The sequence below is a fragment of the Chanos chanos genome, chromosome 8 (assembly GCF_902362185.1).
Source record: "Chanos chanos chromosome 8, fChaCha1.1, whole genome shotgun sequence".
NCBI classification, from domain to species: domain Eukaryota; kingdom Metazoa; phylum Chordata; class Actinopteri; order Gonorynchiformes; family Chanidae; genus Chanos; species Chanos chanos.
The window spans coordinates 14,882,391-14,907,017 of record NC_044502.1 but is presented as its reverse complement, the minus strand read 5'-3'; the positions used below and the strand labels follow the sequence as shown (position 1 = coordinate 14,907,017).

Below are 24,627 nucleotides of genomic sequence, written 5' to 3'. Positions count from 1 at the left end.
AAGATGCAATATTAACAGATCTAAAATCAAAATGTATCATGCTTTCTTAGATTCCCCAAAAAACACGAGAGTGTCAGTCAGTCCCTCTGGTGAAATAGTGGAGGGCAGTTCAGTGACTTTGACCTGCAGCAGTGATGCCAACCCACTAGTTCACACACACACCTGGTATAAGATCAGAGATGACAAAACCTCTCAGGTTGGCAATGAGAAAAACCTAAACTTGAATTTGACACATGAGACCAGTGGACATTACTACTGTGAGGCACAGAATCTGATTGGAGTTCAGAACTCGACTGTGTTTTCAGTCGAGCTGCCAGGTAAGGTTTGGTTGACAGAAGTAACATTTGGGTGATAAATTGATGGAGAAGATTGATTTTAGTCTGTTATGAGATGACTTGGAGTTTTAATCAAGCGCTGATTAGAATGATTTTAGAACCATGTTATATTTCAGTGATGATTAATTTAATATTTAATTTTTCTCTCTCTCTGTGAGAACAGGGAAAATCAGAACTGTTCTCTTTGTTGCCATTGGAGTCTCAGTTGCTGTGATTGTTACAGCAGTTGTCACTGGTTTTCTATGGAGGAGGTGAACATTTCATTTCATGTCCCCACTTATATTCACTTTCTTTTTATCTACCTTTCTCTCAAACATCTGCACAGTGAGAACAACATTTTAAGGTGTAAAAACTGTCATACTGGTGTCTCTCATACTAATTGATGTATGTTTTAATTCATATCCACAACAGGAAAAGCACCAAAACACTTAAATACACAGAAAGTTCAGAAAATCATGGGCAGGTGAGCAGGTCATCAAATGCTTGATGGGGTTTTGGTAAGTGTACCGGAAATATTTCTCTCTCTCTCACTCACTCTCTCGCTCTCTCTCTTAGGCTGACTCTGATCCAGTGTATGATAATGTCTCAGCTGTGGCCATGACCTCTGACCACACTCAGAGAGTGAAGACTGATGATCAGGGTGATGATCACTATGCCAATGTTCAGTTCAGTCGTTCTAAGAGAGAAGAAGTGTCTCTGTACTCCACAGTTCAATATTCACAGCCTAACAAACAGCAAGAGGATGTGCAGTATGCTACTGTGAACTTCAGCAGAGCCAGTGCTGCCACCCAGTGAGTAAATCACGTCATTGCTGTAATATTCACTACTCTTGTGTGAAATTGAATGCTGTCACTCTTGGTCTGTATTTATCACTAAATTAAACAGAATCAGCTTAGAATCTCTGATTGTTGCTCATGCATATTATGTCACTGAACTACCAGGTGAAATTTAACTTTTTTTTTTTTTTTTTTACCTTTAGACCTGTGGCAGCAGGGTCATCTGAGGATCCATCTGTGATCTACTGTCAGATCAACAAACACAAACCCTGAATATGACCAGCCAATCAGCACTCACTATCACCTCAGGTAGTTCAGGGTAACACTGGACAATGGTTTATTGAACCTGACCAGGAGCCTCAGGATTCTCCCTGATACAGGACTACAGTTAAAGCATTAAATTGCTTCTGATATCATTATCAGTATTGAATGTTAGTTTTTGTTGAAAAGCTCTCTCTCTCTCTCTCTCTCTCTCTCTTCTAATGGCAAGTTCTTTATTTTCATTATAATTTTCTCTGTTTCTATAAACATGATTCTTGCTTCCTAGACATAATGACATTTTCCTTTTCTTTTACTTGCTAACGTAAAGAAACAAATGCATTTTTTAAATAATAGCAAATTTGTGTTTCTCAGTAAATATTGTAAATCTGTTTTATGCTGATGTTTAGGACAGAAAACTGTAATCTCAAAGGAAAAAAAGGGGGAAAAAAGCAATACTTCACAGATTATTGGTTATGATGATATCCACATGCCCACAGTGACACTCTGGTATAGCGCCACCATTTGTCAACAGAAAGAGTGGCTTTTTCACTGATCTCGGCTATAGTGCTCATAGACAGTTCGTCAGCTTCATTTCAGATATGGTGCACTGTACGTGAAGTCATGGGTGTCGTGATTTTACATTGAGAAGAGATTTTTGATACGTTGAACAGTGTAGCCATGGGGAAAGCATGAATTAGGGTACCTCTGAACAGATTTTTGGCTTGTTTCACCAGTCTGATGAGTCACAGGATGTGAAACCTATCAGAAGAGTGAGTTGTAGCATGGGGGTTGGTCTAGAGGTCCCTACGTTATAATGTACACCTTGAGTCACAGTCAGACAAGGGTCGCAGCCATGTTGTTTATGTGTTTAGAGCACGTTAGCGGTGTTGCTAATTCAACGATGTTGGGAGGCATTTTGCAGGCGTAGAAAAAACTCTTTTAATTGTGGTGTTGTGTTAATTTCATGTTTAACGATTCATGTCGAATTTGCTATATATGATCTCAAGATATTGCTGATTTTAAATTGCAAAGGGATTTTTGATAACTTGCAAGGTGTTGAAATGGCAAAATTATAAATTTCTATGTCTCACCACACAAACAGGATAGTGTTATAATTTTATACCATGCATTGTTTGATCACTGGAGGTGCGAGGGCCTGCAATCGCCAGTATATTTATTCTTTCTATTTATTGTGTTTTTAGTGTTATATTCTAAATTTCTTCCAAATAACAGTCATACTTTAATTTCGTTCTTTAATACTTTAATAAAGGAGCTTTTATATTTTTATTATATTGACACTGGGTGGTTCTGTGCTGCCTTGTGATGGACCTGCGACCTGTCCAGGGTGTTTCTCCGCCTTTTGCCCAGTGAGCACTGGGATAGGCTCCAGCACCCCACAACCATAATTAGGATAAGCAGCTTTGAAAATGAATAAATGAATGAATGGTTCTTTGCTCCTGTGATCTGAGCCTAACTAGGGTAGGAGTCAGTGGGTTCAACGGCGTGACATCAACACTCATGTTGGATACACTAGAATCTCTTAAAATTAAAGAAAATTACCTGGTCTTATGGTAATTCTGTGCTCCAGGGATCTTAAACCAACAAGGACAAGTGTCAGAGGACGGTCTGTGGCATCATCACTGAAATGTGGGTCCAGACAAGGACCTACTGGAGCAGCATCTCTCTGAGCCCAGATCCTTCCTATGACAGTTCAAGGGACCCTATATACCATCATCATCATCATCATCATCACCGTCATTATCACTATCACCATCATCATCTCTATCACTGGCCGTATCACCATCCTTATCATCACTATCACTGTCAGTTTCACCATGGCTATCACCATCACCATCACCATCATCATCACTCTCACTGTCACTTATGTAATGGTGACCCACACAGTGTATCAGTCACCCAAATTACGTTAACATCTGTGTAAGGTGACAAAAGCATGCTATCAGATGTACTGTAACCCACCTGAAATAATAACTTTACCAGTGCTAGAGATTACACTGAAATCTCAAACAGCAGGCTTATGGACGTATTAGTAACTAATGCTGCTGTGTTAAATGTGTTGTTTAAGAGTGCTGGGCAAATGAGGTATTTGGAGTTGTATGACTGCTGTCACAGCTGTTAGCCCATTAATTACTAACTAATACAATTTTGATCATACACACTCCTTGCTATTCCAGTTAGAACATGAAAGACAGTTCAAAACAATCAAGAATTTATAAGAAATATGAAAAAGATGCTGCAAAATCAGTTAAAATAATAAAATATTGATACATATTAAATCAGTTTAACTTCTAAAATCCAGACTACAGCAACCTAAATGTTGGTTGCATAACTGTTTTAATTTAATATTGATCATAACTCAATGCTAGCTAGTCATTCATTCCATTGTTACACACTGAATAATGACATTTAATTTGCATTTGGCCTGCTCATAAAGGTTTATATGCATTGTCAGCCTTTAGTCAACGAGATTTCAGTGAGTTGTTCATATATAACTGTTTTCTCTAGCTGCATTCTCATGTAATTAAACTGCCACTCCGTTTCAGGTGAGAACTGTCTATGATAACACTGAGGCACTGGTCAGTTTCTTTTTCTTTTCTTCTGAGGATCAATTTCATCTGATTTAAACAAGGATGACCCACCCCAACTTATGAACAGTGAACCCATAACACACCAAGCTCTCATCAAGGAACTTACCAAGTTTCTACCAGCGTGGTAAGAAAGAAAGAAACTCTAGACCTGGTGACCCAGGAAACTTCAGCCTTTAGTTAATGACCAACACTGGTATACCTACTTCATGAAGCACAAGGTTCAGTAATCAGTGGATAAATGTAATGTGATAGCACTGGGTTATGACAAACATATACTGTCTTGTGAGTTCCCAGGACTGAAGTTAAGGCTCACGGCCTTTATCATTATTTGATACAGTTTGTTTCTTTGAGGCCTCTTGTGCACAACGAGGTCGCTGGGGGGGGGTCGTTTTTTACCCATTGCATTAATTGTCTGATAGTAATCTCTACTCATAGCACAGCAACACACTAAATAGTACTGATCACATGACCTGTTTCTTACTATCAGTCCAGTTCAACCTCACATTTCTTCAAGGCTCAGCAACAGTGTCAGATGTCTTGTTTTGTCATTCCATACCACTCTTGTACTACATTTTTATTCTAGTTCACCATATTATGCATGGCTTATGCAAAGGAATTCAACAGAAAGTACATTAATTATTATTAGAGCCATCTGTCTGTCCAATGTTTCAAATAATAAGTGTAATTTGGCGTATGAGTCACACATTTGGTTGGCATTAAAGAATAAAAAGAAAGTATACGAAATAAAAGTCTTCTTTTCACAATGAATCGGAAACAGAAACACACCTTAACACAACAATATTTATTAGGGGAATGTCACTGAATTTGTACACACAAAGAAATCTGCATCGTTCTTGCAACACTAACTGATTATTAAGCTTAACAAACACAATTTGTAAAATGTTTCTTGAAGACTACATGAACAAAAAACATTGATGTGAATGAAATTTATGCAGTTAAAGTACAATTTGTGCAAGACAGTTATGTGCTCTTTAAGATAGAGGGCTTCAGTTAGAGTACACATGATGAAAAATATTTGATTATTACAAGTGGAACTCTGTGTCACCATCACATCATATCTTATTACATCATTTATCATTTCTAATTTTTAGCAAGCAATGAAAATGGCAGAGTCTTCATCTAAATTCAGCGGTACCAGAAAGCGAAGCATCTAAAATTCTAAGATGTTATAAGACAAATGCATCTATCTATCTATCTATTTATCTGGCTGTGTTTCATTCAGTTCCACTTCTCTTTAATTTCATTTGTATCATCAATAAGTCAGTCTAAGATGGGTTACTCAAATGATAGATAGATAGATAGATAGATAGATAGATAGATAGATAGATAGATAGATAGATAGATAGATAGATAGATAGATAGATAGGTAGATAGATAGATAGATAGAGTGTCATAATCAGAGGATCTGGTTCTGAGATCGAGAGCTACGTCATCTGCTGGGTTAGGATGGACAGTCTGTCAGAGACAAACACATGATGAGATTCTGGTTACTCTGGTCCTTTGAAATAGGGCTGATTAAAACAGGTCCATTTCACATCAAAAGCAAAGGGTTACAATGAATGTGGAGTTTTAACAGAGAGTCTCTGTTATATGGTTTCTTCCTATTTTCCCTGAACAGAGAGACTAGTGTGTGTTAATGTACCAAAACCTGGTATTCATTCTATATACAAATATTACATTTTTATGAATGTATATTGTATTGAGCCCTCTTGTGGGCCCACCACCTGCGAGGGGAGAAATAGGGGCTGGGTGCGATGCCACATGGGTGGTGGGTTGGTGCAAAGGCCCCAGTGGACTAGACCTACGGTACAGAAACTGGCTTTTGGTATGTGGAATGTTACCTCTCTGGGGTTGAAGGACCCAGAACTTGTGCAGGAGGTCCAGTGATACCGACTATACATAGTCAGGCTGACTTCTACGTACAGCCTCGGCTCTGGAACCAAACTCCTGGATGAGGGCTGGACTCTATCCTTCTCTGGAGTTGCCCAGGGTGAGAGGTGGCGGGCAGGTTTGGGGTGACTTGTTAGCTCCCAACTGAGTGCTGCTGTGGTAGAGTTTGTCCCAGTGAATGAGAGGGTCACCTCAATGTGACTTCGGGTTGCAGGGGAGAAATCTATGACTGTTGTGATGATGTACGTGCCAAACAGCAGTTCATAGTACCCAGCCTTCCTAGAGACACTGGAAAGTCCTAGTGATGACACCACCTGGGGATTCTGTAGTTCTACTAGGAGACTTCAACACTCACATTGGCAATGATGGAGAAACTTGACTGGGAGGAACGGCCCACATGATCTGACCCCGAGGGAGGTTGGGGACATGAGGTCCGAGTGGACCCTGTTCAAAGCCTCCATTGTTGAAGCGGCAGCTTTGAACCGTGGCCAGATGGTCATCAGTGCCTGTTGTGGTGGCTACCCAATGAACCGCTGGTGGCAGCCATCGGTGAGGGAGGCTGTCAGGCTGAAAAAGGAGGCCTTCCAGTCTTGGCCAGCTTGGGGGACTGCGGAATTGGATGAGAGGTACCGGCAGACCAAAAGGGCTGCAGCGATGGCTGTCGTGGAAGCAAAAACTCAGTGTAGCACCCCTGTGGGAGGCATAAGTTTATTATTTTTGTATACTGTTGTGTACAATGCCAAGATGCAAGTGTGATTGCAATGTGTGAGGTTTTTTTGCAACTGTTTTCATTTCATGTGTGTTCATCATAATGTCTTGATTAATGTTAGAATCTGTAAATGTTTTCATTTCATAAGTGCTGTTAAAATTTCCCAATCTTTTCATTTTAAAAGTGCGTAAAAAAACATGATAATGCTGTTAAAATCTGCAAGCGTTTTCATTTTATAAGAGCTCATTACGATGTTCATTTTACAGTTAAAACCAGTTCATTGGAGGACAAAATAAGGAAACAAGACATGATAGGCCAACTTTAACCAATCGTTTGACTGCAACAATTTACATGGGCGTGTCTGGTTAAGGTGAGAGAGAGTTTTCGAGAAGTAATTGGGAGAGAGGAAGAGAGAATGCATGAGAGAGAGAGCAGCGAGAGAAAAATGAGCGCAGAGAGAATGTTTAATTGTGTTGAGTTAAACCCAAAAGTTTTCCAAAGTTAACCAGAAGTTTAAAAAGGCCAAGTACGTTTGTAGTTTTGTGTTTTTCCCGGTGTGTATTTGTTTCCGAGACAGTTTTGGAGGTGTTTTTTGCTAGGTGCTGGCGAAATTAGAAGAGTTCGAGTGCTCGCCATTTTGTGGATTACTACAGTGGACACTGAGTTTTCCCGGACTTTCGTCAAGGACGACTGCCATTGAGATTTCAGCGCGGACGGAGCAGCAAAGACAGCGCAGTCAACTTCACTCTTCAGCCGTGGAGGTCTTGCTACACTTCCTTTGTGAACAGTCAAAAGGTTCAGTGAGTACAAAATACGTGCCTTGGTCCACCATTTCGACATGCGCGCCAACTAAGGGGTACCCCAGACTGTCTCTGTATGTCAAAACCCGGGAATTTTATTTTATTTTCATGTCACCTTGTTGGTTGTTTATTGTGTGAATATATGTGTGTGCATGTGTGTAACTTCTGTTGACTACTGATGCATGAGCGGGCAAATAAATGTTCATTGGTAGGACACAGTATTTATCGTTGGTATCTTTGAGGGTGAAACTAAAAGTGGGGGCTCGTATTTTTAATAACAGATAAGCAAGGGAGGTTATCCATTCGGCATTAATTATAGCCATTTCCATAGGCTAGCCCAGGCCTTTGACACCCTTGGCAAGACTAACCCCTAGACATATATCCTGCCAGTGGATCCCATTTAAGCTCCTCCCTTGCGTGTGTATAGAGTGGTGGCAGGCCACAACACATATGTAACATAGTTAGAACAATCAACAAAATCAGCTTAGTGGGAGGGCTACATCAGGTATGGGAGGAGTTCGGGGAGGCTGTGGAGAAGGACTTTCGGATGGCCTCAAAGAGGTTCTGGCAAACCGGCGACTCAGGAGGGGCAGGCAGGGCCTCATCCAGGTTGTTCTCAGCAGGGATGGGGAGGTTCTGACCTCAACTGAGGATGTGGTTGGATGGTGGATACGCCATTCACAGGTGAGGCAGAGCCGGATTCAGGGGGATTGACACCCGTTTCCCTGGCAGAAGGTCACTGACACAGTTGGAAAAGTCCACAGTAGTGAGGCAAAAGCAATTTCCCTCCATTATTTCCTCATTTCAGGTATCCACTATTCCTTCACAATTTATTATCATATGTCTGAGGTTTATTCCAACCAAATGTCAAGAAAATCCAACAAACTCTCTAGGAGGAGTTCGAGAGAGTTCATAAAAAATATGAAAAAAATGCACAAATTCCAAAATGGTTGACTTCCTGTTGGGCGGAACCACTCAAACCAATGTTAAAAATTTCTGAAATTATGACAGTCATGCTCATGCTAAATTTAATGAATGTCAAAACAACTGTGTCCTGACAAAATGGCCTGTTGGGCAGAGCTAACACAAGCCAATGGGGAATATGTCTGACATGGTGACGACAGTGTCCCCACCAGAATTAGTAAACATTGAGCAAACTTTGCGGTAACCACAGCAATAAATTCTTTCAGAAATGTTAAGGGGCACTATGGAGTCCACTGGCCACACCCAAGGCAAATGACCACTGAATTTTGCCAAAGTTTGATGAGTGTGACAAATTTCAGTAGTTTTCAAGCATTCCAAAGGTGTCAAAAGGCACCAAATATATATTTACAAACTAGGGGGCGCTGTGGAGCTGATGAGGTATGCCTATGCTGAATTGTGATCAAATAAAAAGTCATCCTGAGACCTATGCATGTGTGAAGTTTGATGAGTTTTCAGTCATTGTAAGACCCTCAAAACACCGTGTGAAAATTTGAAAATCCCTTGTCTCAACATGGCCGATTTCCTGTTGGGTGGAGTCAGATGCAACAACGTGAACTCTGTCTGATATGATGAGAGCAATGTCCATTCCAAATCTCATGCTCATTCGAGCAACTTCATCCCAACCTTTGCTCATGTTTGGGGGTGCTATGGAGCTTTTTCACCACACTCCAAGCCCATGCACTATGTAACTTTTTTGATTTTCAGCAAGTATGATGTGTGTGCCAAATTTCTTTTGTTTGCATCACAAATGCCTCAAAAACAAGTGAAAGAGTTAAGAAACGTAATAATAATAAAAAACATGCCAAAAACAATAGGGCTTTAGCACTTCTGGAACATGTACCCTCCGGTGGACACTGGAGGCGCAGAAGCTCCGGTGCTTGGGCCCAACTAATCCTTACAAAAACAATAGGGACTTGCACCTCTGGTGCATCCGCCCTCTGGTGGACACCAGAGGTGTAGCACCTCTGGTGCTTGGGCCCTAATAAATTTTCTACAGTTTCTGAATAGATTCAAAATGCATCCTGAGATTTTTAATCTTTTCTAGATCAAAGATTTAGATTTTTTAAGCACATCTTTAAGCACAACTTGTTTTAAATTATTCTGATACATAATAAGGGGGCACGCAGTGGGTAGTGCTGTCACCTCACAGCAAGAACGTCCTGGGTTTGATTCCCGGCTGGGCAACCAGGGTCCTTTCTGCATGGAGTTTCTGCATGGAGTGAGTGATGAGTAATAAAAACTGAAAGTCTTTTGCCCAGTGAGCGCTGGGATAGGCTCCAGCACCCCCGTAACCCTAATTAGAGTAAGTGGCATAGAAAATGAATTAATGCATTGATCACAATGATCCTATGCATGTTTTCAGGGATTTCAAATTTTAAACAACTGCTGCACAGCATAACCTGTTATTAAATTATTCTGTTTAGTAATAAAATCTGATATTTGTGTAACTGGCTCAGTTGTCATTGAAGAGTAATAGTGTTTAATCTCTGTCTCACACCTCTATAGCGTAGTGCCTTTGACCACAACAATGTTCTTGTTTAGTCAGATAACATATAGTTGATTGGTCTCCCTGTTCATTACAATCCTGTCCATTTTTCAATGCCCAAAGACAGTTTTGGGGATTTTCTATTCACGCTGTTGCAACATTGCCATGTAATAAATTGTTTAAAAAACAATGACAATTAAGTTATACTATCATTAACACCAGCTGCATTTCTGAACATTTCATCGATTTCAAAATCTCTTTGAAACAATTCCAGCATTTAAGACATAGTTCAAATGAATAAATGTTCCTTTTGACACTCAGTTTAATCAGGGAAATGTTTACCTTTTGAAACATTTGATGCTCTGTATATTGATAGGAAAGTATGAGGGTTAATCAGGACATTTTCAAAGAAAATTAATTCGTACAAATCATTTACTATTTACTCTTCATTTTACTCCTCTTACTCTTATAGTTGACGTTTATCTAAACTGTTGTCACAGCCTGCACCTCATTTTGGACTTTTAGTTTGTCATGTCCTTGTGCGCCTGTTCTCTGTCTGTCTCCGCCCCCCACCTGTTCCCGTTTGTCTCATTATTAACCTTGTTAGTTTTATCCAATCCTGTTTTGCCCTGTTTAGTTTCCCTCTGTATTTAAGTCCTTGTGTTTGCCTTGTCTTTTGTCTATCGTTGTTTGTGTTAGTTTGCACAACTGTCATGCTGCACCCTTTTGTTATTGGTTTTTTGTTCCTGTTCTGCCCATGTATTCGGATCTTCAGTTCAAGTAAAGTCCTCTGTTTTGTCACCTTCATCATTGTGTCTCTGCACTTGGGTCCTGCACCACACCACCAGCGTGACAACTGTAGATTTGCAGTGCTCTGTTCTCAACATGTATGTTTTTAGAAATGACCTTGAATCATAGGAGGAGAAAATTTTGGATCTAAGTGTATTGTTTGCCACACATTAAAACATTACCTGTTATTTGATAATACTGAGCCCCGATTCGTGATTTGTGATCTAGAGAACATTGTAGTGTGGTCAGTGTTAAAACACTGATTAACTCCTCACAAGATCACATTGCATTTTAACACAGCTAGTCTTTTGACCGCAAAAGTGTTGAAACTTTGGATTACCTGCTCCCATTGTGGTCTTTAAAACTGTGTGTGCGTGTGTGTATGTGTATGTACTTGCACGGTTTCTGATGTTGGCATGTGTGTATTTGTCTATGTCAACACTATAGTCTCAATAGTGCAATATTTCCCACAACTTCTTCTTCCTCCAGCCCCCTGTCATGGTGTGATATGTTCTTAATTTATAACAGTGCATTCTTGTTGCAGAGTTTGTTCCTCTGAATGGATTCAGTAAAAAGAGCAATGCATTTCTCAAGCAGGTAGCTGCTGGAATGGCTACTGTTATCCTTGTTATACCTGTAACTTTGATTGGGTGATGGAAACAATACTTTTCCATATGAGGCTCTCCAGAGACTAATGCTCTGTATAGACTAAATTTAACCCGGTATACCCAAAATGATCAAAATATAAAAGATGCAGTTTATGTAATTCAGCTCCTTCATGACTGATATCCAATTTACCAGCCTTGTGTGTCAAGTGGTAAAAAGGAGAAAAACGAAAGGCTCTAGTTCAAACAACAGGAGAGGAGAGGGAGAGGGAGAGCTGAGGCCTAAGAAGAGACAGAGACAAAATAGAAGTGTTTCTCTGTAGACTTCTAATCAGGATAAAAACGGAATTGGTCTTTGGTGTCTAATCAGGCGCTATGTGTATAAAGAGCATGGATTGACATGTAATGCCAGCAGGTATATACTGTACATTTTCGACTTTCTCTCTGCAAATGTTGTTCATATCAAGTAAATGACAACATCTTAGCAACTAGGTCCCTCTTAGCATCTGGGATCCTCTTAGAATTTTAGCATCTAGTCCCCATACATAGACTGAACTCCAATGAACTGCATAATGCCTGTGTCTTCATTTCAAGTTGTAGATAAAAAACAGGAAGTCCTCTCTGTGTCAGAGCCTCTTGCCACAAGGGGATATTCAAAATGTGAACACTGTCATTACAGCAACACAAATACCACATGCTAATGATTCAAAAATCTGTGACTTCTCAGATACGATGATTGGTCAGATACTTGTCAGAGCAGACAAATTACTTTATGTGCTTAAACCATTGGGGAAAATTATAACATTAGCCTGCTAGCAAACTTTTTTGTCATGTTGCATGGTTATATATAGTGTGCATTTGCATGTATGTTATCATACATTCCATACATTTGTTTATACCTTCAATTATTTTAACCAGTGATTGTTTTAGTTAAAATAGTCATGTATTTGTATCAGACTACAGGTGAGACTGGATGCATTTAAACTTGGTACAACCAGGGAACATGGGAACAGAACAGGGAACAGAACAGACACAGGATAGAGGAACACAGACTCAACTAGTTTTCTAAAAACATACAGATCATTTGCTACAAATGTCAGGCAGGGTCAGTTCCACAATAATGCAGCAGAACAAAACCAAGGGTATTTATTGCACTCACCAAAACAAGTGCAAAATATAATTATGAATAATGATATAATAATGAATAATTAACTGGGAAAACGAGGCAGTGACCACACAATGGGCACAACATTAAACAGCTGAGGGGCGTGGTGGTTGATCGGGGGCTGGACCTGTTTCTCTTTTACCTAGTCCATCTTGACTTCCCCGCCATTCCATCTCACAAGGATTCATAGGTGGAGTGAAACTGGAGATAAACTGATCATAGATTAAAGACCCAGGGAAGGCAGAGTGCTGGGACCCAACTGCGCCGTCCTATCTCCCACAGGTTGGCTGCCAACCCTTTAGGAAGGAAATTATCACCACCACGTGGATCGTTTCTGACTGAATCCCCCTTTGTGTGACGTTTCTAATCAATATTATGGTATTATAATCCATATTCATTATGCTAATTATAATCCATATTCATTTTACTGCATGCCATAGAGCAGCTGACCTCTGCTATCCCAGATTTAAATTCTCATTGTCTGTGTATGTAGGAAAGTGTCCTAGAGGAGAAAAGTTGAGGACTTTTGGGCTGGGATGAGTAGCTATCAAAAGTAAGAGAAATGACTGTTGATTTTTGGGGTATAAAAATCAAATAAAAAATTTTGGGGGCATTGCTGTATCTGTTTTTGAGTAAGAAGTTACTTCTTCTTTGAACTTTAACGGCCCTGACTCAGTCATTCTGTGGCATTCTTTTGATTTAATTTCCTAACTATTTTTTGTCAGTATTTTAAAAAATATTTGTAAAACATATTGTATTTGTTGTTTTCCTGTAGTGACACAAACAGCTCAGCATCCATCTGTGATCCACAGTTAAGTCTAAACTCTGAATATAAGCAACCAATCGGTTCTCAGTCACCTATAGAACTTTGTCATATATGGATTAAGTAATGTCAGTGTCATGTTAAAGAGCTGAAGAATAAATAGGGCCCCATGAATTATAATGTAAGCTGGTTTTTCTCTGTAAGCTATTTTTTCTCTGCTAATGCAATTCATGTCCAGCAAATGATGGATCTCTGATCTCTGCAGCTGCAACAACCACTAACTGTACCTAGAAACTGATCGTAATGCATATAGTTGAACTAATTTCAAGATCCTGGGAGAAGTCAGAAGTGCTCCAAATCAATAAAGAAATGTTTTTGTTCCTGTTGTTGCTTTTTATAAGAACATGACGTCATGATGCTGATAACGATTGTCACTGGGTGGAAAGGAAACATGAGCCAAGTAACCATTTCAGCCATGGCAGGTGGACCCTATTTCACAAATCAAGAGACAACACGAGGGTCGGACCACAGGGGTCAGTGGTGCTTGGACAGTGGGACCAGTGCAAGGGGGGTGCAGGTGCAGTCTGAAAAGAATCCAGGGCCATGGGGTCGCCAAAAGATCAGGGGAGGAGTTGGCAGTGTGGCTGGCGTTGGGACAGGAACCAAACGTGGATCTCCTTCTCCACAGGCGAGTTTCACTGCTCCGGTCCACTCACGCAGCGGCAGTCGGTTCCAGCGTTAGAACCGCAACAGTCTTAGGGACTGGGAGGTGATCTGTACCTTGACCTGGCCTTAGCGCTCTTCCTCTCCTCCTCTGTTCAGCTGGTAACCATCACCTCCAGTGAGAGCTCAGCAGAGTCTGGGGATGTTCATGCAGTGCTTGCCACAGCACACTCTCCTCCTTCCTTTCCCCTTCACCCCTGCTTTTAGTCCGCAGCTCATGTTCAAGCTGAAGTTTATTTAAAGCCCAGTATCACTGTTTACAGTCTCAAAGGGCTTTGCATGCCCACAGGATTACAACAAACAGCAGGGTGGCACCCCCTGACTTAATCCTCATAGCGGCCAAGGAAAAAACTTCTCAAAAAACCCAGATGCTAGGGAAAAATAGGAAAAGTCTTGAGAAGGAGCATAGAGAGAGGACACCCCTTCATGGTCAGAAACATGTGCAGCAGGTGCCGACCAAGTGGGCAAACTGCAAACAGAAATAATGAAAATGAAAACACAATAGTAAATAGAAATATAGAGTAACAAAACGGGGGGGGGGGGGGGGGGGGGGGGGGGGGGGGGGGGGGCTGACACAGCCACAGCAGTGCAGGAAGAAGAGAAGCCACGAAGCCGCAGCGGCCGCCAGGATGACGATGAAGAGGAAGATGACAGGGAGGGAGGAAGGGGGCGGGGTGGGTGGGCACACCTAAGAGGAAAGCAGCCACATTCAAACAAGACACCTAAGCTCGAACAAATGAGACACAAACATGCAGACGATGAGGGAGGAAAAGGAGAGCATTAGCTGGGTATCAGCACTTAAGAAAATAAATAAAGAAAATAGTTTTATAGATGCATGACTGTAGCAACACTAGTGGCTGTGGTGCAGCTCATGGGTTTTCCATTAGTTACAGGTACGCTTGTCAGCGGACAGCCAGCCACGCCTCTTTGGTGAGTCGTTACTACATGTGATACACTTTATGTACTTTTTGTATTTAATGAGTTCTCTCTCACATCAGTGGTATGCTTGTAAATATTTGGTTTATCTGTCCATGACACACATCCGGATTGTAGTTTGAAAGGGTCCTCAAGTATATATATTCCCTTATAGTCTTCCTTCACACCAGGAGATACTGCTGTCCGTGGTGCTGAACACACCCCACTGTCTGCCTGTCCAAAGTTGTCCAATAGAGTGATCATCATCGGTTGAGAGTCTTGTTGGTAGGATCATACAGGAGTTCACTGTTGAACCAGACACTGAGTGTCTGACTCCTGATTTCTACTGATGAGTGCGCCAGGATTGCCAAAGGACAGCAGCATCATTATTACTCAAACACATGAAAAGAGGAAGGAAGTTAGCTAATCATCGGTGCTATTCGGCTCTCCTCAGTTGTAAATTGCACAAAAAACGTTTTCTAGAGTTTGTTCAGCTATGTTGGCTGCGAGCATAAAGATCTATGAAGAGTCAATCTGAAAAAGTAAGTACAGTGTTTTATTGTATTTATAGACCTGTAGATCAGCCAGAGGGAAATTGTGGATACTGAAGGTCTACTGGGTGATAGGCTTTGGTGTACAATTGTGTAGCTTTAAAAATGTGTGTTTGACGACTGTTTTTCAACTCTTTGAGCAGCAGAACAGAGTAGTTCTGATAAAGATTATGCACTTACATCTCCCTAAATGAGATTTTTGTGTACAGTAGTCAAATGTTCATCTATGTACAATGTCTATGAACTATATGGCTGGAACACCCCCCCCCCCCCCCCAGACACACACACATACACATACACAATATATACACCCCCCCCACCCCCTGTAATCTTCTGAATTCTTCACAATACAAATATGGAGGGAGTAGCAATAAAGATAGATATAATACTACAGAACTCATAACAGCATATTGTAATATATTTAAAGTAAAATTTCACTCATGTATCTCGAACATTTTCTGCGTATTTAATTTAAAGTTACATTCACTATAACAATTTGTTGTTGCTGTTGATTTTGTTTTTGTGTTGTTGTTGTTGTTGATGATTTACCACATTTCAAGTGATTTACAACAAAAGATTTTCAGATATTAAATGATGCTGACATTGTTTACACCTTATCCTGTTTTAAGCTTTGGACTTTGTCTCAAAATATTCCTTAGGATGTCAGCTTTTTAATCTTTAAAACTATTTAAACACTTGACAGACATGGGCGGTCCTTAGTAACACAGATTGCTTTAAATGAACAGACAAAGGTAAATGAATAAATGTTGGGTGTTTCCTGAGAGTGAGTGCTAAAGCTGCTTCATGCCACAGGTCACTGGGAAGAGTAGGGATGGTTCCTCTGTAGTGTACAGTTTGACATGAAACAACACACAGCAATGTTCAAGCCTCCTTCACATGTCCTTTAGAAGGGTCTGATCTTTGTATGAGTGGTAGTAGTACTAGCAGTAGCAGTAGTAGTGGTGGGAGCAGAAATAAAAGCTCTGTGTGTTTTGACGCTCTATGTACATTTTAACCGAGAATTTAGAAATCGGGATTCACCATGTTCTATTATGTTGAAGGCTAACCAGTAATGTGTTCCATGAAAGAATTACCTTGAGCAAAATTCAGACTGTCAGAACCCCACAAACCAGGAAACTCAGAGCTCTACTCTCCATTTAAAGTCTATATTTTATTCATTTTCACAGATTTACTGTTACAATGTGCCTTAATACTGTAGCAGCGGTATGTGCGATATTGCTGTGGTCTGTTCCAGGTATGATCTCTTTACTGTTTCATTTCTATGCTGCAGTATATAAAACCATGGTATTTGTCACATTCCTCTTTAAGTCCTGTCGGAACGGACTGAAATAAGTTTTACAATAAAAAAAAACTAAACAGACAGCACCTATGTTATACAGGGTCTCCAAACAATTATCCTGAAAAGAAGAGGAACTTTATATTTCCTCAGAAATATAAAGTTTAGAGAAGTGTGAGAAGTGTGGATTTAAACCAGCTCAAAGAAGTTTTATCGATAACAAACCTACACCGTTCAATATGTGTTTATATTGATTCAGTAGTAACAAGTATGCGATACTGGTTTGGTCTGTTTCAGGTAAATAGTGACTATGATGAATGCCATGCATTTAGAAAAAAGTACAAAAAAATGTTGTGCTGTCATGCCATCTGTGAATACTGCTAAGATCTTGCATCTACACCATGTAATTATGTTTGCTGTTGCTAATATTTTTACATGTGTAATGTTTGTTATGTGGATCTTACAGATGTTATGAGTCAGAATGGCTGGAGTGTAATTTACACCAGTCAGAGTATCTGTGCCTTAAAGGACTCATCAGTGGACATATCCTGCTCTTACACACATCCCAGTGGTCACACAGTCACTCAGACTTTCTGGCACACCGAAAGAAAAACAAATTATGGTTCAGACCTGATGAGAAAACTGGCATATCAAGGTCGTGTGATATATAACAGTACAAAGAAACACCATTCGATGAGAATAACAAAGCTTGCTGAGAGGGACTCTGGCATATATCTGTTTCGAATTATAACTGATTGGAGCAGGTATTCTGGCACACCTCCGGTCCAGCTCAGTATCACAGGTAATAAACACTCTTTGAATATCAGACACTCTCATTCACTAAAATAGTTATAATGTGGATTGTTTTTAGAGAGACTGACTCTGAGTGTTCCTATTCAGACCTGCAGGTGACAGGGACTCCTGACACAGTGACAGAGGGACAGAGAGTAACACTGACCTGTTACACCTCCTGCACTCTGAGTAACAACCCTACATACATCTGGTACAGAAACAATCATCCAGTAACTAATAAACACACCAAAATCCTGTTTCTGGACTCAGTCAGCAGTGAGGATGCAGGCAGATACTCCTGTGCTATAAGAGACCATGAGAATCTACCTTCAACTGCAAAGACTCTCAGTGTCAGATGTGAGTGAGAACTCAGGCTTTTAAACATACATAACTACTTTGTCCATTTGTACTCACGTCATGTCTACATATTACCAGCTGCTTACTGTATTATACTGCCGGTCATACAAAATTATCATGTTTACTCAAAGAGTCATATTTAAGATCACAACTCATAGTTTCTCATAATATGTCATTTTATTGTCATCACTTTCAAAGCCAGCTCTCTTGTTGCGCAGATTCTCCAAAGAATACCACAGTATCAGTCAGTCCCTCTGGTGAAATAGTGGAGGGCAGTTCAGTGACTTTGACCTGCAGCAGTGATGCCAACCCACTAGTTCACACATACACCTGGTATAAGAAGAACGGAGCTGAACCCTCACTGATGGGATCAGGACAGAATTACAGCATCACTAACATCAGCTCTGAGGACAGTGGACAGTACTTCTGTAGAGCTGAGAATCAAGTTGGATCTGCTAACTCAAGTCATGTGTCAATTACAGTAAGAGGTATTAAGCGGTATAAACTGATATTTTGTGTGTGCGTGTGTGTGTGTGTGTGTGTGTGTGTGTTCAGATTGCCGTATAAAATGTTGCATTATTTAGCCACTGTTTCCCATTCCTAGACAGCATTATAAGAACGAAAAGAGCGTCAGAGTAGTACATCAGTAATTTATGGTTGGACTGTTTCTGTTAGCAGATTCACAGAGAAATGCAGCTCTGATTTATGCAGCTGCTGGATTCATTATTGCTATCATTGCATTTGTGGCTTTAATCCTGTGGATAAGGTACGTGATTCCCCCCCCCCCCCCCTTTACTACTGACCATTACTATATGTAATACCTTTATAGAGACTCATCCCACGATCATATACACAACGTGTTCATATGTAAAGTATTCTGGCATTTGTTCATACGCAAAGTATTCTGGGATTCAAACCCATGTGGTTATTCATGTTTTGTTTGTCTTTCATTTGCTGACTAGAAGGAGAAATTTCAATTCCACTTCAGCTGACAGAAAAACGGAGAGAAACAGAGAGGTGATATCTGAAAACTCAGGCATTCTGAGAAAAGCCTCACTCTAAAATAACGGATCCTTTCTTATCTCTATATGGTGTAGTCAGGGACATAATTACATTACAGAAACGTTTTAAGAGTTTGTCATCTTTTGTTGTCTTTTTTGGTAACATATCGGTCACTTCTTGAATGAAGAGAAAACTGTAACGGCAATTGAAATGATTAATATTATCTTTCCTTTCGCATGATTCACATCTTGCAAAGAAGGACAACTCAACAACTGCTACAGGCCCTGTGTCTGCAGAGAAGCTTAATATGGGAAATGAGGGTGATGTTCAGTATGCAAATATTCAGTTTAAGCAACAGGAGAAACAGCAAGTGACCTCACAAGGCCTCACAGGAGATGTTCTCTATGCCACTGTGTCCTTTTCCAAACGCAATGCCGCCACCCAGTGAGTAAATACTGTCACTACATCAATGCTTTGTTTCAGCAGCATCGAGTTATTTTTATGTAAATAATAAAAAATCATTTTTATTTTTCATTATTTCTTTGGTCATACATTTCAGTTATTGTGATGTTCGCGTATTGGCGTACTTTATTCTGTTCTGTGCTGCATTCATACTGTTTAGTATAACATCACATTCAATTCATTTGGGACCTGTTTGCATGAAGTAATTCATTTGGGACCTGTTTGCATGAAGTTTCTGAAAAACTTCTCTGTCAATTATTCCTGTCATCTTTTCCTCTTCTTCCCCAGACCTGTTAAAGCTACAGAAACAGCTGAGGAACCATCTGAGGATCCATCTGTGATCTACAGTCAGATTAATCAACCCAAACTCTGAAATGAAAGCAGCCAATCAGCACTCACCATTACCTCAGGTTCTTAAACACACTGATAATGATTGATTAAAAGTGTGCAAGTGTTCATTCTCATTTGTTCACTTTATATAATGAACAAATATCACAGCGTTTTGTTTCATTTCAATAACAGTTTGCTGTAATTTCTTATTGTTGAAGGTGATGATGACATTCATATACATTCATACATTGCATAACTGTACTCATCTGCTCAGGAGTGTGGATTTTTCTTAACTTCATGAGTTCTGTATAGAGCAACAGGGTGTCCATGTCTTCGTAAACATGTTTGAGTGTTACGGAATTTGTTCAGTTGATATGGTACAACTCAGAGTGACATAAATTTAAGGGAGTCCGTACAATTTTTTTGTCTTTCTTTCTTTCTTTTATTTTTTTGCATCAGTACTTATCTTTTTGGACTTGAGTGTTGCATTCAATATGTCATTCTAGTTAATTGCTGAGAAAAGTGGGTACATCTCTGGTGTGAGAGGGAAGGTATGTCTGGTCAGTGTGTAAGAGGGACGTTGTGTTAACATTATTTATGGAATAGGTCATGGCGGGTCTCTGGGATGCACAAAACCTACCTAAACAAGGAAAAGACAGAGAATAAGACTGTTACTGGATCAGCTAAACACTCTGATGCAACAGATCAAATCCTTTTAAGTCCATTTAAGTCAATATTTTCATCACACATACAAGAGGTAGACTGGATTTTTTTTCATTTAGGAATTTTGACCAAAGTAAGACCATCTTAACACAACAACATGCTGAAAAATCGATTCGTGCCTTTGAATCAAGTCAACCGGGCTCCTCTGATGTAATCTTTACTGCAGTCCCTGAGAGAACAACAGAGAAATTTCAAGCGATTTAGAATGACAGTACACCGCCCAGCAAAAAAAGAAAATGTGCAGTTCCTGTCTTTCCAGTGTTGGATTGACATCCTGTTTATCTTAGAACTGATTTTAAAGTCCTCCTACTTGTCTGTAAAGCTCTGATTGATTTAATACCCATGCAATTTTTTTCCTGATTGATTTAATACCTGTACAAATTTAAGTCTGTCTGTCTGTCGATGCTAGAGCTCACATTATCAGATCCTCCACAGTAGATAGGGTAGGCCTGATAAATCTACCTAGAAAACCTGTTACACACACACACACACACACAGACACACACACGCATGCACACACAGACGGGCGTACACACACACAGACACACAGACACACTCACACATACACACACACAAAGAGAGAGTGGAAAAACAAAAAACTTTTCTTACCTTTTAAAATGGTAATTGCTTTAATTTGTTCTTTAACTAAATTTAACTGGTTTTTAATGAAACAATTTGCATATGTACTGTTATTGTTTAATGAAATTTTAAGTAATCAGATGTATTTGTATATGCCTATTACATACATTTTTATATGAATTTTTAGTATTTTATTATTACTATTATTGTATTATTATTTGTTTTATATATTTATTTAAGATGATTAATTAATACTTTCCCTTCTTGTAAAGTATTTTGAGCTCCAAATAATATGACCATATGGAAATATAGCATTCAAACCGATAGAATATGGAAATTTTCTGTCATGCATACACACACACACACACACACACACACACACTGACAGATTGGAAGGCAGCCCAGGAGCTTGCCAAATGAAGGAACAGTTGTCTCACAAAAGTAAAGCAACACAGCTGTGATAGGAAGTGTCACCCCCGGAGTATGATTTTACACGGCGTTCGTTTCGCCAGGGATTGCAAATTTCATTACATGAAATTCAACCCAACCACCCCACAGCGAATTCGTCTATAAACAATATGCTGACTGTAAATGCCACAGCTGTCCACACATCTAAAAGAGGTTTAAGAGCAGTGATACTTCGAGGATAATCTTAGCAAAGACCAAACTCTTGCTCTCTCTGTTCCAGTGCTGGAAGGCACTGCATGGCCTCCAAATGCTGTGTTTTAATACCATTCCTCAACAGCAGGGGGAGATATTGTAAAGTCTGCGTAGGTTGAAATAACTTGGGTCTGTAGTTGCTTCTGTGAGTACTGGCCACAGGATGAAAGACTTAGATACACTGCCATAAGGGGATCAACAAAGAGCATCCAGGTTTATTCATGAGGTAGTCACAACAGGCAGAGGACAATTCAGGGTCACAGTGAATACTTGTCTGCTTGAAAAGGGGCAGATATTCTCTTTATTTGCTCCCTCCCTCTCTCTCTCTCTCTCTCTCTCTCTCTCTCTCTCTCTCTGCTACTTTGTCTGGGTATCTGAAGCTGTCTGCTCAGGCCTCTTCAAAGCACTCCTGCCAAACTAATGTGACAACCAACTCTTATCTGTCTTCGTTTGTCAGAAGTTATCAGAGACAGGCGATAACTCAAGGATACTGTGTCACTGTCACTTCAAATATATCATCACTGCAATTTCTTCTGATAAACCTGGTTCAGTCGTTTTGATTCTTAATAGTATTGGTTGTGTGGAGTTTATCTTCATAGGATTTTCATTTGAAACGGAGAAAGTTCTTTGCGCTGTTCAATATATTTGCCTTCTGTGTAGTTACAATCTGAGGGATGATGTATTTATACATATACCGCAAACAAGTCACGAAGTGGAACATCAAAAACACTTCTGCTTTTGATAAACACACTCATTTATCAGGGGCGGAGGCCAATTTAGTTAAGGGTCAGTGGCTAAAAATATCTCTCTCTTCTGAGTAAACCCCAGTAGTCATGCTGTCTCAGCTTCTCCTGCCCCTCTTGTGACATACACACACACACACACACACACACACACACACATATATATACACACACAAAGGCCATGGAGCAGAGACTCAAGCCAAACAGATGACTATCTTTAAACCCTCTCCACGTTTTTGCACACCCAGCTCACAAGCTTTCAAGACCTCCAGGAACAGAGGATGAGAGGAACTGCTGAGTCATGAACAGCTCTGTTTTTAAACTGTCAGAGGCTTGGACTGGTCCAAGCAAAAGGGTCTGCCTGTAAATCTTCACCTTACAACTCTGCCAGGGGTGAGGAGAATCACTAGGTTTAGTGTTGTGCCCTTCACATATCACATACCCACTGAACCCTCTGCCACTACCGATACCACTCAACACTCACCATTCAAATGATCCTTATCTCCGACCCCAGGCATGCCTGTGCACAGTGACCAATCACAAAGAAGGATTGGGTCTCCATGGAAGCAATATGAGATAGAACACCCTAGTTGGCGTTTACGGTCATAATGAGGAATCGCTTTTTGGTTTGTCCGTCAATACGTTTCTATTTATGAACTATTGCGGATGAGGACGGAAATGGAAATGAAGACTATGAACGAAGTGTGACACCCATTCAAGGGGAAAGCACCACTAGACACAAGGGATGAAACATTATAACAACCTATTTCCAATATATATTTTTTTGGTTTGTTTACCCTACTTTTGGAATAGCCAGTGAGCCAGGCTAACAAGTTTCCCCTCTATATGCAATATCGGTGTTAATCAAGAAGGACAAAAGCTGGTACCCACATGTGGACAGCGTTGTACCATGTGCACATTGTTTTCACTCTATAAATTAAGTAGTGTCACCAGACTTGAGGGAGATTAATTTATTTCATTCAATTCGGTATTCTGTCAATACACCACCAACAACAGTAGGTCACACAGTCCATGAAGAAACAAAGGAACCCTGTTTTTAACTCAACCAATGGACTTCTCTCAACTGGCCCTGAGCACATGAGCCAAGGGGTGCGGGAGTGATTTCAACATGTTCTTAGATCATGCCTCTTAACATGTTCTCAGATACTGTTTTAAACATGTGTTCATACCACTCACTCTTAAGACATATGTGGGAAGGCTTTCGTAGAAGCAGAGATACACTCATACATGTGCTTATGTTATCATCAGCATCATCATTGTTATTACCCTCGTAATACCTAACAGTCTGCAGGCAATTATCTTCAATTAGAGGTCAGTGCACTGCTGCTGTGCCACCCATGAAAAGTATACACAGCTGCCTCTGTAGTAAAAGCTTTACCAAGAGAAGTTGGTTTGGGGGGTACAGATCTTAATAATTCTCTGGTTTCTGCTAAAGTTCCAGCAAAATCCCAAGACATTTGTTCAGATGATTTTCTGAATTTACAGGAGCTCGCAAGAATCTAGTCGTTTCTCAAGGTGTGATCTGAGCAACAGTAACAGAATTTTTGCGTTTGACCACTACGGCTATGCTTTGTAAAAAAAAAAAAAAAAAAAAAAGAATTTGTTCTCCATCGACCTCAGTTTGAGTATACGCAACGATGAAAAAAAAATAAATAACAAGAAAAAACATTTTAAAAAAAATCTAATTCATTCATTCATTCTTTCCTAGCCACTAAACATTGATCCTGTGATCAGACTTTTATTTTGACAAAACGATTTAACTATTTGATCCAGTTAGTTATAGACCCCTAGGTGTAGAGCTAAATTACCTTATCTGAGATTTGAACTCTATTAAACCAGTGTCCTGAATTTCTTAGTGTGGTAGCATCAACTACATTGGAAACACAAATGGAAAACAGTCTGGTGACACTTTTACAACCTCAGAAATCACAGAGTTCAAACACTGTTTGAGTCTCTAAAGCCTTTCGTTCCATAGCATTAGAAACACATGCCATGTGTAATGTACACTGAGCTTGTCAGTGACACATCTGATCAACATCCCATGGCTCTATAAACATCAGTTCTAAATCAAACATGCTATACTACACTTTGCCTTAAATAGAAAATATATAATGCTTTGGACTAAGGTCCCGTGTATTTAAAGTACTGACGAGCCTTATGAGTGCATTCAGGCTAATTTTGAGTACGTGCTCATTCCCTCTCAGGTGGAGGTGCAGCTGCGTCTCAAATTAGTAGACCCACCAGAAATAGTAGCACCCCCTTCTGGCAACGAGAGATGA

The 24,627-nt window shown here is 40.0% G+C and overlaps 1 protein-coding gene across 1 annotated transcript; it reads left to right on the top strand.

Moving 5' to 3' along the window:
- Positions 1-31: 31 nt before the first annotated feature.
- LOC115819329 (B-cell receptor CD22-like) lies at positions 32-24,627 on the top strand. The gene is made up of 3 exons (XM_030782893.1): positions 32-317; positions 18,047-18,273; positions 24,553-24,627. The coding sequence occupies exons 1-3, from the start codon at positions 32-34 to the stop codon at positions 24,625-24,627; spliced, it is 588 nt and encodes a 195-aa protein (XP_030638753.1).